Here is a 14,707-nt window from a genome sequence, read left to right as displayed (position 1 = left end):
AAACATTGACAAAAATGATTCTGAACAGAATAAGTTTTGACTCAAATTGTGGTTTCTTAAAAATTCCCAGTTATCATTATACTCTGTTGTTTTTCCTCTGTAATTGTACCATTTCTGCGCAGCTTTAGGTCTGCTGGTCTCCAAAGAAACTGAGATAAATGACTCAAATGTTTAGCTTTTGCTGTTACTGACAATATGATGCAGTGAACTTAAGTTTTTAAAGGAGAAATCTAATTTATCAACCAGTTTGTTGTTGACTGGTGAAGTGAAGCCCATTCACAAATCACAACAGCGTTCATGTTATACTCTTTTGGTCAAGTATTTTTGAAGTAAAAAAAAAAAAAAAAAAAAATCCAGTGACTTACAGTCAACTTCACTAAATAAGAAATGGTACACTACACCTCTCGAGGTGTGAGGTGGAAAATCATTGATTTTATAACAAAGACAAATTAAGTTTAAGTCTAAAGTTTTTCATTCCTTAAGTTGAGTGACAGACATGTAAGAGCTTATCTGACTGTAGTAGCTGAGTGAAATAGATAAATCTGTTTGGTCTTCATATCCGCATATGTTCACACCAAAAATATTGTTTGTGTAATGACAGAGGTATTTGATGAAAAATATCTGAATAGTGACCAGTCCTACTTGAGGTTTGATGCTTTGTACCGTAAACTATCACCGTGTCAGTTCAACACATTTTACCTTGAGAATGAAATTTGTGGCCAACTATTTCAGTTGTTTTCAGGACCTTGTTTCACAGCATAAACACAAACTTTTAAAACTAGAGTGTTTTAAATTTGTTGCATTAAAAACAGATTGAAACATCAACAATAGCAGCGGTGGCCTGAACGTCTCTGGCCATCTACTGATCTGCCACAAGATACAGAAAGAGATGTTGAATTTTGAATGTCAATGCAACAGAGGGTTAAATGCTGCATGTAGCAGCATTTGTTTTGATTTCAAGTTAATCCAGATCTTATTTGATATATTTCAGTTTTATACAACAAAGCGAGCTCAGTTTCCAAATGCATTGTTCTGAATGGTAAAGACCTTCGTTTAAAATCATTACAAAGAGACAATGTGCCTCCAGACGGATGATTCAGTGATCATGCAAATTCAATTGTGTGCCCTGTGATCCACGGCCACCGAGATAGCCGAGTGACCAGAAACATCATCATGCCTTTGTAGATGCCCGTCACAGGGCCATGCTGGGTAAGGCCTTGTGGGCAGCCGGTGGGAGATGAATAATGTGAAGCAAAGTTCAGGAAAAACAACAACTCTGTAGACACAGAAGTCATGAAAAACAACTGCTAAACTGTAATTTGTTAGGAAAATTGATGACTTAATGTTAGATTCTGCAACACTAATTTTGCAGTACATTACTACAATGTATTATAACAGTGCTGTATTAAGAATGAAGAAATGTTTAGTAGCAGCATTAAGATGTATTTGTAAAGGATATCATGTTCTCCTGCTGGAGATGGTCGAGCAGTTTCTCCACCGGTGTGTAGCGTCTCAGCGTTGTGGCAGAGCCCACCATCAGTAGCTTGTGTTTAGCCCTGGTAATGGCTACATTCAGGCGACGCCAATCCTTCAACAGCTCTCCTAACTGTGAATGGACAGGAAGGAGAGAATCGGTCTGACTTTCACACAATTGTTCAGTGGTTTGTTCTTCTAAGCAGAGTCAGAGGTGTAAAGAAGAGAGTGCAGGAAGACGACTTAAAAATAACAGAAGACACTAAGAGAAACACTTACGTTTCCTTCCTCTACAGTACTCCTGACAAAAGAAAGAACAATCAAGCTTTTGTCCCGTCCTTGGTATTTGTCCACTGTGTTCACCTCCACGCCGGTGAAAGCAGAGGACTGCAACAGAGCCGAGATACTCTTTAACTGCTGTCTGTAGGGGGCGATAACACCTATATCACCGGGCTTACAGCCCGCCTAAAAACAAGAAGAAGAGGTTAATAAGAGAACCAAGTACACTTTTCAATCCCATTTATTAGAAATGGAATAAAAAGGTAATTTCTTAGGTTTTAAATATATGAGCATCGATTGGGGAACTGATGTACCTTTATCAGAAGTGAAAGCAGTATGTGTAGGAGGGTGGCTTCAGTGTGATTGCTTATTCCTCCCTGCTCCACCGACTCCAAGGCAGGCACCTAAAGAAATCAGTGGAGAGAAACAAGATTAAGACCAATGCACCTACACTTCTTTCTCCCAAACACTGTTCTACAGGCTGACAGGCTTCCAGCCGAACTGAACCTGCTGAAAAGCAGTCTTTAGTAAACCAGCCTTACTTCAGTTAGACCACTTTCTCCTGTCACAGCGGCTTCCTGAGACTCTCGACCTTCAGCTTAAATTGAGTATCTACCCAAAATACTATTCAGAAGCTACTGAACTACTTGACGTGTACTTCAACCAACCATTGAGCAGTCTAGGAAGCAAACGGCGTTTCTAGGCAACAATGTGGCCTGTATCCAAGACAGGTCGTGCTGGGGATGAGTCAGAGTGTAGGAACTAAGCTCCGACTGGACAGAGAGCAGGAAGGGCAGCGTGAGGAGGGCAGTGGCCGTCCTCTCTGATCCACACTCCAGCCGGCCGTCGTACATCACAGAGTTACTGAGAGACATGATCTGCCTGAAATAAATGAGAGCACAGGCTGTTCATTGTGAAAAGGAATCCTTTTGTTTGGACAAACTGCTCTTGCTGTGCCATTGTGTAAACATTCAATTAATAAACAGAATAATTTTTCTCGGCAATGCTACAAGACAGATCAAAGTTAAAGCAGATTTGAGTCAGTACAGCTCGGTAAGACCAGACTACCAAGGCATGCAGCGTTATCTCGGTATGTGGGTTTACCTGTTCATTCGGTACTGTACATTGAGCTTGATCACTGCCTCACTGTGGAGCTCTAGTCTCTTAAATAGACTTTCATCCATACCAAGTGACCTGAAAGACAAATAAATATTTAAGAAATAAATAATTGCTTCACCTTCCATCACATTCCCTAAAGGCTTGTTGTTGTGTTTTAAACTGTAATAGGTAATGGGAAAAGATGTCCATTTTCCCTCCCAGTACAAACATGATCAACAAACACCATATTTATAAACACATATGCTTGACCTGGCTTCCCGGTTTTGTACTATTGGTGGCAGCTGTTGATGGTCTCCAACCAAGACAAATCTTTTGGCGTAGAACAGCGGTCCCAGACAGATAGGCTGGCTGATCTGCGATGCCTCGTCTATGATGCAGAAATCAAACCGACGACGTGCGAAAATGGGATGCTTGATGCCCATACAGGTGGTTCCCACTACCAGCTGGAAATACAGAGAAAATCGGCACTGATTGGGAAGACATTTCCTATTTCATATGTTGTAAATTACAGTATCTACAAGCGAAAAAGAGAGCAAGGCTGATTGCAGTCTATTTGAGTCAAAGTGATAGTTGTTCTAATAATCAATATCCCAACAACTAACCCCTCACCTCTTTGTTATAAAGCTGCTCCAGCTCTGACAGAGTGTGAACCCCGTTCTTCCTCACACTTTCTTCTGCGTATGGTAGGATGTCTGGATGAACCTGGAGAGCGCAGCAGAAAAAAACTAAATCAGAAGTCACAGAGGCAATAGTATAAGGGGCAAAAACAAGAGATCTACACTTTTATAAAAAACTTCATTTGTTAGTGAAATGCTCCTTTGATATTCCATAAATGCACATTATCTCATCGTTCCCTCATCACTATTCTGATTTATTACTATAGAACTTAAATATCATCGAATAATAATTTGTGCTCTAATGCATATTACTCTGGAAAAAAAACAACTTAAAAGAAACACCAGATATAATGTACAAGACCGCGTTTATGTTTATGGCTATAAAACCAATTTGAGAAGTGAAGACACGGTCATCACCTTCTGTCCCTGCCCCAGACGCAGAAAGCCAACCCGGAAACGTTTGAGCTTCAGCAGGATGTTGTCAACAGCAGAATGGGTGTAGCTGGTCAGCAACACACTAAAGCCACAAGCATGAAGGATACGAACCTGAGAAGAAAAGTGAGGAAGAGACAAAGAGCAAGAAAGAAGGAGAGACGGATGAAGGTCATCACATGAGAGGAGGGAGGATTAGAGTTGTAGTCTAACAGGGAGTAGATCGTGTTGATTTATGGTTCAGGTAAGTTTATAGCTCAGGGTTTGGGGTTACCAGGGTGCAGATGGTTGTGGTCTTGCCTGTGCCAGGCATGCCAACAATCAGTGTATAGTCTTTGGATAACAACACCTTCTTCATGGCCTGCTTCTGGGGTTTGTTGAGGCCTACACACACACACACATATAAATTGATCGAACAGGCACTGGTTTGCACAAATGATAAGAAGTCTTCATATGAAACAATAAGAGGAAAATGAAGAAAACATTTCTGGTGATACGTGTATCATTCCAACCAATATTTTCCATGATGTTGCTCATTTGTAACATTGTCCCTTGCAGTCATGGCATGCAGAACAAAACTGGACATAAAAGAAAGAACATGAGCGGCAGAGCAGGAGAACAGCGGTGAGTCACCTATGAGGATGTTGGCCACAGTTTCTTTGGCTTCTCTGGGCAGAACAGAGCTGAGGTTGGAGATGAACTCTGGAGAACGAAGGTCAACCACCAACTCCCTCAGACGATCACTGCAGAGAGACACCTCAGTAAAACACACTGCAAAATTTTACCAGGTGCCATTTCAAACTAGAAAGAGCAACTAAAAATGTGCGAGGTCAACATACTTGTAAATTTCTCCTGCATCAGTGTGTTTTATCATCAACTGCCTGCTACGCTATCGTAACTTCATATTTCATTTTACTGTACCTACCTGTCCGGACAGTGTTCCATCAGTCTGGAGAGATTGGTGAGGTGAGTGCTGAGACCCACGACACCTTCATCCCCATCCAGTCGAAACAATACACTGCTGAACTTTGACAGGTCCCTGTTGAACACATTAAACAAGAGAAATGGGTACAAATCATGGAAGTGACTTTAACTGAGCAGTCCAGACAATTCACCATCCTTTAGACGTTCTTTTATAAAAACACTCAAACAGCAGGTATATGCGAGTTCATTTTCACCTGTCCAGAGTGCAGCTGATAGATGTCCTGCTGACTTCACACAGGTAACCTGTTGCCAAGCCAAAAAGACGACCTTCCTGGTCGCTAACAACAATGCGATCCCTGCTGGCCAAACCGCAGTTGGTCAAACCTTCCTGCGATGCAGCACTACTGCGCTGGAAACGATGGAGGAAAACACCCTGAGACTGCAAAGTTACTGGTCCACAGAGCTGCAGATTCCCCACACAGCTCCCTTTCTTCTCACTTAGAAACACAAATCAGAGGAAACTCATCATAGAATTAAAATGATGCAATTCAAGCAAACTTTTAGAGTTTATACAGTATAAAGATGTCACCATGTCCTCTGGAGAGGAGGTAGCGTCTGAAGACTTGAGGGGGTTCGCACCCATATCCCTGGCAGAGGCCTCTGAGGTAGTCAAAAAGCTCCTCGGTGGCAAGGCGCCGGGGGTGGATGAGATCCGCCCTGAGATGCTGAAGGCGCTGGACATTGCTGGGCTGTCTTGGCTGACACGCCTCTTCAATGTCGCATGGGGGTTGGGAACAGCACCCATAGACTGGCAGACCGGGGTGGTGGTTCCCATTTAAAAATAAAAAGGGGACCGGAGAGTGTGCTCCAACTATCGGGGTATCACATTACTCAGCTTCCCGGGCAAAGCTTATGCCAGCTTGCTGGAAAAGGAGACTCCGACCATTGTCGAACCTCAGATTCAAGAGGACAGTGCGGATTCCGTCCCGGTCGTGGACCAGTGGACCAGCTCTTTACCCTCGCAAGACTACTGGAGGGGTCCTGGGAGTTTGCCCATCCAGTCTACATGTGTTTTGTGGACTTGGAGAAGACTTTCGACCGGGTCCCCCGGGGGTTTTTGTGGGGGGGTGTTGCGGGAGTACGGGGTGCCGGACCCGTTGCAACGGACCATCCGGTCTCTGTACAACCGCAATAGGAGCTGTGTTCGTATTCTCTGCAATAAGTCAGACTCTTTTCCGGTGGGTGTTGGCCTCCGCCAGGGCTGACCTTTGTCACCGATCCCGTTTGTGGATCCCTAGACAGGATATCTAGGTGCAGCCGGGGGGAGCAGCACGTCGGGTTCAGGGGTTTCCGGATTACATCTCTGCTGTTTGCAGATGATGTGGTCCTGTTGGCCTCTTCGGACCGCGACCTCCAGCACTCACTGGGGCGGTTTGCAGCCGAGTGTGAAGCGGCGGGGATGAGGGTTAGCACCTCCAAATCTGAGGCCATGGTTCTCTGCTGGAAACCGGTGGATTGCTCCCTCCAGGTGGGGACAGAGTGCCTGCCTCAAACGAAGGAGTTTAAGTATCTCGGGGTCTTGTTCACGAGTGAGGGGAGGATGGAGCGGGAGATCGACCGCCGGATCGGTGCGGCTGCAGCAGTACAACAGGCGCTCCACCGGACCGTGTTGGTGAAAAGGGAGCTGAGCCGGAAGGCGAAGCTCTCAGTTTACCGGGCGATCTACGTTCCGACTCTCACCGATGGTCAGGAGCTCCGGGTCGTGACCAAAAGAACGAGGTTGCGGCTACTAGCGGCCGAAATGAGTTTCTTCCGTAGGGTGGCCGGGCTCAGCCTTAGAGAGGGTAAGGAGTTCGGACATCAGGAGGGAACTTGGAGTAGAGCCGCTACTCCTTCGCATCGAAAGGAGTCAGCTGAGGTGGTTCGGGCATCTGATCAGGATCCTCCAGGGCGCCTCCCACTGGAGGTTTTCCAGGCACGCCCAACTGGCAGGAGACCCCGGGGAAGACCCAAGACACGCTGGAGGGATTATATCTCCCGGCTGGCCTGGGAACGCTTCGGGATCCCCCAGCATGAGCTGGAAAATGTTGCGGGGGAGAGGGAAGTCTGGGTCAGCTTGCTTGGCCTGCTGCCACTGCAACCCGACCCCGGATAAGCGGAAGATGATGGCTAGATGGATGGACGGTATAAAGAGGTCCCCTTCATTCATAGGTACACTGAGTGCTCTACTGTGAGGGTTTCACTTTCTGACAATAACAACTGGAACATTCAGTAAAAAGCCAAAGAAGATCAGAGTCCAGCTTCGTACCTTTCCTCCACCGTCTGAAGCCACACACGCTTACGACTGTTCTTGGCCTCCATGGTAGATGACTCCAGGCAGCAGAGGAGCAGCCAGTGTGAAAAATAGTTCAGCTGTGGCAGAGTCAGGTGACCAGTCTCTTGCTGCAGAAAGTCACGCACAACATCCTCATTGACATCTACAGAGCTGGGATCCACCGCTCTGGACGAATGGTGAAGAGGAAGGAGACGGATAGGGAAAGGGAAGAAATTGTATGTCAATGAGAACATTTAATGACTTTACCTTATTGTAATTCACAGCTGAGGATTTTGCTGGAGATTGAAGATGCCTGAGATTTTCATAAAATTTGTTTTAAAAGGTTTACCTCTCATATAAAGCACAGTTTCTCTTTTGGGGACAGTACTGGCAGGGCTGTCTATTGGTCAGGATGTCAGGCAGTCTCGAGAGGCAGCTCCGCTCTGCCTCTTTTGCCACACAGTTGTGAATGTGATGGACCAACGTGTTCCTTAGCTTCAGCAGCTCTGACATAAACACAGAGTTAAAACAAATTAAGGTGGCAGCAGAGAGGCTGCTGTAAAAGAGGAATTTTGGTGTCACTGCACACTGTGTGGTTGTCAGGTGGACACAGTTTAGTTAAAAGGAGAATTATTTCAGTGGTAAAGTTCTTTCTAAACATATTTTGATTTTTTTTTGTACACGTGCAGAATATTCTAAGCATGAATAATTATGAAAAGGAATATTAATGCAGCATCGTTCAGAACTGGTGTTAGGCAGGTTCGGTGAGCACATGTGGGCATACTGTACCTCTGCGGTCCATGTGGCTGCCTGCTACAGGGTGCATATTACCAGTCTTGAGGTAAAGCAGTAAACCGGCCTCGGGATTGTATCTCTCCAAGCTCATGAGAGTGTACAGAATCACCTAAACAGAGTAACACACACACATATATTATATATATATATATATATATATATCTAGAGAGACAATTAAAAAAAACTGATTTGTGTGTCAGGTGATCTGATGCGTGTGTCGGACTAGCAGATAGTCCACCAACCTGACTGCGATGCTCTATGGAGTTTGACTCCCGTCCGGTCTTCAGCTCCAGGGGGACGGTCTTTTCCTCTGGACTTCTGCGATTGCTATTTCGTGGTCTTTGGATTCGAACCTGTGCCGTCACATCGATTTTCCCTTTAAGGCCAAATCTCGGGGACCACACATTCTCCTCCATGTCTGCCAGCTCCGTAACCGTGACAACAGTTGCAGCGTCCTGACACCTGCTTGGAGCTTTGCTGTTACCAGGGCTGGAGCCATGGAGACAGAGATGAACAAATAATTAGCTGTTTGAAAGTTGAAAAAAATCCTTTCTGCGCTGGTTATACATTTTAAACTGTGATCAACCTTTTCAACGAGCATTAGGTATGTTCCTATAGAGCTGGTAAAGTTTTGCATGTACGTACATTTTCAGGCTGATGGCTTTTGGTGTTGGTGAGCTGAGGTACTCGTTTGCCCAGTGTTCCAGTGAGGGTAGATAATCATGCAGTTCCTGCTTCATCTCTTCCTGACTTACACCCAAAGTATACCTGTGAACACGTGGATGAAACACAAACATGAGGCAAACAGGAGAAAGGTCACACTTACAGTCAAATCCTAAATTATTACAATCTATGTTAATTGCTCAGGTTGCCTTTCCATCAACTCCTACTACTAACTGTTAAGCACTTTCCTGAGCTCATAATCTTTACTGCTTTCTTCAAACCCTATATTCTGATCGACTGCTATTTGTTTCAGTACAGACAGGAAAACATATGCAGCACACTTCAGAGTATAAATCACACCACTTACATGTCTCCGAGGTACTGAGGACTGTGCAGTGCCTTGCCAGCCAGCTTAGACAGTTTCTCCAGGGAAAAATCTTTCGCTGTAGCTGCTCTCTGGAAGACTTCATGGACCATGGTGCCGTTCAGCATTTGCTTGGAACCACCATCAAAACTCTGCATCAAAGAGGAGAGGAGGTAACGAGTATAAGCATTGTGTTATTGAGGTATACGAATTCAAAATAAGAGTAATACTAGACAATATAATGTAATTTTGTGCAACTACATCAAAATACTACCTGAAAGATTATTTAAATCAAAATCTCTTTGAAAGAGTCAAGAAAAAAAAGTGTACATTTAAATTAAACCAAAGATGGAATTTATTCTAGGGTTAATGTATTTCAATACGTTAGTACCAAAAGATACAAATGTACATTCGAGCTATTAATCTCACAGTACCCCAAACAAACATGATGTACGGATGCTAACTTCACCTCTTAGATACAGAAGATATCTTCAAGATAAAATAGAAAATTCAAGAAAAACATATGATAATCAATCATCAACATAAAAAATGTGGTGAATATTAGTAAAGCCTTTTACCTTGAACATATCACTCAGTACGGCACGCCTCATGCAGCGGATGGAGCTCGAGATGCTGGTACCTGAGATGAGGCTATCAGGCAGTAAAACCAGGAAGCCATGGTCCCTGTCCACTAACCAGGACCCACCATCAGGGCGACCCTCCAGATGAACCACATCACCTTGGCAGACAGGCGTCATCTCCCTGGAAAAAAGATCAGGAAAGATCCTTTTAAACGCATCAAAAGAAAGCACACATGCACAATTAAGCAAAAAAAAAAAAAGTATGAATATATCTGCAGTCTTGAATATTGCCACATGTTGTGATGTTACATAATGTAAAACACTGGGCGATTTTAATGAAAAAATGAAATGCAAAAGCACTATTAGTATTTACTCTGATACATACTGAAGTTGAAAAGCCAACACAAAATACATGGATCCAGGCTGTACCTGGTCATTGTAGGGAAAATGTGAGACATTATGATGTATACAAATCAAATGACAGAATATATCCAGACACACAGCCTCACCATCCATCTTTGAGCAGACACGTCTCAGTTGGATGTAGAGACTTGGAGCATGAGATGGTTAGTGTTTTGTGGCCAGGTCTCTCCTCAACGTCCAACACCCAGTAGCGGTTGTTTAGGCCTCCAGACAGGATCACATGGTCTGGTACCTTACTGTGAGGACTTTTAGCATGCAGTTTTATTTCATAAAAAAAAACAAAAAAAAAACAACAACAACATCCGAGTTAATTTGTTCACCTGGAAGAACAGACATACACTCTCTTTCATTTTGTCCTGAGTAACTTTCTAAGATAATTTCTCAAACTATGAGAACAGACCACAGACACATTGACAAACACAAAAAGATGCTCATGCTCACCAAGTCAAAAACTTCAAACCATATAGTCCAGACTATAAGTATAATTACGCATTGTGTGTTCTTCAGGCTGTATGTTTCGGCCTATTACAGTTATAATGAAGTATCAAAGTGCCAAGTCTCAGCTTTAATTCAAGGTTTTCATCAATACTAATAGCACTTTGTGTGAGATATAACGCGTTATTTCAAATTGAGTGTGCTGTTCAAATACTTATAGTGTGAATGTATAACTCCCCCTGTGTGCTCTTCTTTACTTTTGGGTTACCTTTCTCTCTCCCCTCTGCAATGACATTCACTAAGACAGTGTGTTCATGCTGATTCTCACCGTTTTTTTTTGGATTTATCCTCAGTCCCAGGATCTTCATTATAATTCATCTGCTCCGCAAACCAGCTCTCATCCAACCTCTCCTCTACGGGACACGCAGATGTCATTCCAGTATTTTCTTGTTTTTGGTGCGGAAAAAGCAACAGAAAAAGACAAGTCAGCAGAGATTTGAGCAAACTTGATTGAGGTACGGGAAATACACCGTCGTAATATATTGATATGACAGGGAGTATCGTCAGACAGCTTCAATCTTTACATCATTTTCTGGTCTTCAGGATGACACTTCTGGGAAGTGATACCATTTTTTTCCCCTTTAGGCCCACCACAAAGACAGTTTGTGTGGGAGAAAAGTTTAGGATTTCCAGGTCGTTCAGTGGAAGAATAGGTTAAAGCAGGTTGGGAAAGTGCTTCGACACCGTGAGCTGACAAATACTGGACTTTCCAGCGGATACTGATATCAATATTGGGGTGCTTTAAAAAAACAAAAGCAAAATATCAACTAATAAGATTTCTTGAAACAGATCCCTCATGTTTCGTCTTTAACTTATGATGAAGATACATGCTGTGCAACACAGTGTGAACACCAGTGATCAGCTGACCGTTTCTGAATAACATCCTATTAGGTTGGCATTTCTACTTTGCAATTTTTTGTTACTTACTGCTGATATATTCAATTTCTGGCTCCATTTGACAGAAATATATACAATTGTGGTGAAATGAATCACAATAATTATTTAGGAAATACAGTAAGAGGCAGGTCACATCTGTACCTCCAGCTCGCTCATGATGTGATAACGTCCCTTTGTCCCCGTCTTCATCAGTCACCGGTGTTCTTGTAGTTTCTTTTCTCTCCAGGTCACTGTGACTCTTCGCTGCAGCTCTGACAGTTTGTGCACTGTGTTCATGCACATGAGCAGTGAGAGTGTGAGTGTCTCTATCCAGACTAGTGTGTAGGTTTCCATTCGTTTCAGCCTTGCATGATTTCTGATCTGTTATCACAGTAAAACCAGAATCTTTCTTGTTTGGTTCTTCCAGATGTTTTCTCTGTTTCTCCAAGGAGCGGTAAGAAATAGGCTTCAGTGAAATCATTGCGTTTCTGCTGTCATTAAAGACCACTTCAGTACCTCGGCTGTGACCCATTGAACTCTCAGACTGGTCACTGGAGAATTGAAGCGTCTTCGCAGGGCCATTAGTTAGTTTCAGGTGGCTACCTGTGGGGCTGATTGCAGCTCTTGGGGGCGATGGATTGCCATTTCTTGCTCTCTTGGCATTTTGGGACTCTTCGGGAGGGCTGATCAGTCTTTTCAGGGAGCCAAACCATCCACCTTCGCTTTTGTTTCTTTCTCGCTCCACAGCCATCAGTCTCCGTACACTCGGACCTTTAGAGCGAGGACTGCGACAGATAGGGGACAGTTGGCCAAGGTTTGCTGGGCTCAGCACCTTTCTGCTGGGCTTTGGGCTCAGTTGACCTGCCTCTCCAGAGGGAGAGGAGCAAGCGAGCCTGATCTGACTGTTGGGGGTTTCAGGCACAGAGAGGACAAGATCTGGTGAGGCGTGAAGTTGGTTTTTAAGGTCCCCAAAGATCCTCCTCTTTAACGTGGAACGGGATGTGAATAGAAAGCTTTCACCGTATTTGATCTGAGTCTCAGTCTTGGTGAGTACAACACCAGTGACTGATACTTTTGTGGGAGATGACAAGTCCTACAAAACACAGACAAACAAGTATTTCAATACAGAACCTAGATACATTATTAACAGTTAAATTGTCTCTGTACGTCAGAGAGAAATGCAATAGTTCTTAACAGAAAAATAGAAACAGATGAAAGAACAAGACGACCCACTACAGGTACAGAAAAGCAGTGTGATGAAAAACCACTTCCATTAGAGCCACTTGCTTCTACAGTCTGTCTACAGCTGTGAAACTTTTCTTTTATGCATCCATCTTACTATAAAATCCACTCAGTGATGAATTACTTGATGTTGTATTTGTCTCCAAGTGTACATGAATAATCCCTCTTTTACACAGAAATGTTGCTTACAAAAGTCTTAAAAGTAATATTACCTCTTATGTTGTGTTGTTTTATCCTAGTCTTAAAAAGCTGTATTACAGCAATTTACAGTTACCAGGTGCAACATTTTTTTAAAACTTATGATTGTTTTTATTGGCTGAAATATATAGTACTGTATACTGTATCAATATTACTACTAATTATCTCTCTAAATCTTAAACATAAATAATGACATTAAGTAATAATATTAAGATTTTGACATCTCTGTCAAGACCCTGAACAAATAAGGAAAACAAAAGTCCTATTTTCCTGTTACCTTTTGCTTCTGGAAGGAAAAGAAGGTGGAGATGTTCTTCTGCCCTCCAGGCGCCTGAGAGAAATCACGAGTGAACACATTTTTAGCTGTTTGTTTGTGGTCCAACATGTCAAGAAGAGCATCCAGTTTACAAATTCAGCATGTTTAACATTTTAGACTGTAAAAACAACCAACCAGCTGCTGGTCAGAGCAATAAATCCCCCTCTTCTTATAGATAATACACGCTGAGCAGCCACAGTGGAGGAGGTACTGCTTATTGCTCATCACCATCTTGCCTGCATGGTCTCTGCTCACACTGACACATACAGTGTAACACATGCTTACTTGGTAAGCCACTGAAAACCTCAAGTCGTGTTTTTTTTTTTTTTTTTTTTACACCTAAATGTATTAATAACAGTGTTTAATGTGGTCTTACATTAAATTCCAGGAAAATAAAAGACCCACAAATCAAATATGACTCTACTGGTGGGGTCAGAGGAAACTCTTAATGGCGGCTGATGGTAATCATCGACAGCAGATGTGGGTCACGTTAACGGTTAACGTTGCTGCTTTTCACCAGAGCAGCTCCTCACCGTGGTTTTCTTCACTTTGGTCCGGTTCATGGTGACTTCGGTTAACCAGCAGCCTGGTGTCTATGTGCAGGTGAGTTTGCCGACGGCCAGCTCGTCTCCCAGAGTTTAAAGAGCTGATCTTTAGCAGGACGTGTTCATCCCGCGGACCGACGGTGTTGTTGAGGGGAGGCGAACCTCCGCAGCATCAGTTGCAGCTTCCCGGAGACAGCCTGTTCGGTTTATTTCTGAACGACTCCACAGCTCCACAACCCGGTAGATTATTCAATAAACTACCAGCTGATGTTACGTCCCCCGTTAAAACCACTGTACTGGTTTAGTACAAGGACAGAGTCGTCTTCTGGCTGTTTGTTTAAACGTTAGTGGCGCCAAAATTTCAGCTTCGCGCAACGGAAATGACATCATCGTGACGTCTTTGGGGGACGGAACAGAAAGTGAATGAATAAGACCGTCGTGTTGCCACCTGTTGGTAAACAGCAGCATCTGAATACTGTATACTCTTAACAAATTCACTTTTTTTTATTATCAATACGCTGTAACACTAACAGTTCCTGTGTCCCGTGTATAAATGCATTAAATGTTAAAGGACAAAAAAATACTGCTAACTATATCTAAGGTAAACCTATAAAATGTGGCATCAAAATCGTGGGTCTGGTAAAAAAAAAAAATTCAAATACAATTTATTTAAATCACTTTTGAAAGTAGTTTTTAATTTTTTTCCCCCCAGGATATAGTGTTGGTTTGTTGTGTACATCTTTAAACTTTAAAATATTGTGTGCAGCAGGTACTCTAAAATATTATGAAAAATCAAAGCCTCTGGCCCTTTTTTCAGAATCAGATCTACTGTAATAATGCCTGGAATATTTACACATTGTTGTGCGAATATATATATATAAAATTGCATTTTCACAAATAGTTGTGCTGTTTAGTTTGAACATACACTGTACTAACCTTATTTCCTTGGGTAGGTCATTAGGAAGTCTGTGTTCTTTTTCTTGTGTAAAAAAAGAAGCAGAAAAGTTTCTCCGGTGCAGCGGGTCGAGCTGTTCCTGCTCAGGTTTCCCAG

At 43.0% G+C, this 14,707-nt stretch overlaps 1 protein-coding gene across 1 annotated transcript; it reads right to left on the bottom strand.

The window, feature by feature from the left end:
- Positions 1-423: 423 nt before the first annotated feature.
- dna2 (DNA replication helicase/nuclease 2) lies at positions 424-13,915 on the bottom strand. The gene is made up of 25 exons (XM_069693676.1): positions 13,645-13,915; positions 13,073-13,126; positions 11,518-12,448; positions 10,748-10,865; positions 10,071-10,220; positions 9,559-9,742; positions 8,984-9,132; positions 8,599-8,721; positions 8,196-8,442; positions 7,948-8,062; positions 7,508-7,664; positions 7,153-7,344; positions 5,099-5,341; positions 4,846-4,959; positions 4,554-4,663; positions 4,195-4,304; positions 3,906-4,034; positions 3,481-3,573; positions 3,121-3,314; positions 2,857-2,946; positions 2,421-2,634; positions 2,067-2,156; positions 1,753-1,938; positions 1,460-1,606; positions 424-1,246 (listed from the first exon to the last, which is right to left on the bottom strand). The coding sequence occupies exons 1-25, from the start codon at positions 13,672-13,674 to the stop codon at positions 1,193-1,195; spliced, it is 4,224 nt and encodes a 1,407-aa protein (XP_069549777.1). The 5' UTR covers positions 13,675-13,915; the 3' UTR covers positions 424-1,192.
- Between the last annotated feature and the right edge of the window lie 792 nt (positions 13,916-14,707).

Source organism: Brachyistius frenatus, unplaced genomic scaffold, assembly GCF_029030835.1.
Source record: "Brachyistius frenatus isolate BFR_SWC_R1_liver_20210118 unplaced genomic scaffold, ASM2903083v1 Contig_15, whole genome shotgun sequence".
In the NCBI taxonomy this organism is placed as follows: domain Eukaryota; kingdom Metazoa; phylum Chordata; class Actinopteri; family Embiotocidae; genus Brachyistius; species Brachyistius frenatus.
This window is presented reverse-complemented; position numbering and strand designations above follow the sequence as displayed.

Excerpts from the sequence above, each read along its gene's own strand:
- dna2 (XM_069693676.1), bottom strand. The coding sequence starts at position 13,674 with ATGAACCGGACCAAAGTGAAGAAAACCACG. Across the intron at positions 12,449-13,072 it reads TTTCCTTCCAGAAGCAAAAG|GACTTGTCATCTCCCACAAA; the intron begins GTAACAGGAAAA and ends TGTGTTTTGTAG. Across the intron at positions 8,063-8,195 it reads CCATAGAGCATCGCAGTCAG|GTGATTCTGTACACTCTCAT; the intron begins GTTGGTGGACTA and ends TACTCTGTTTAG.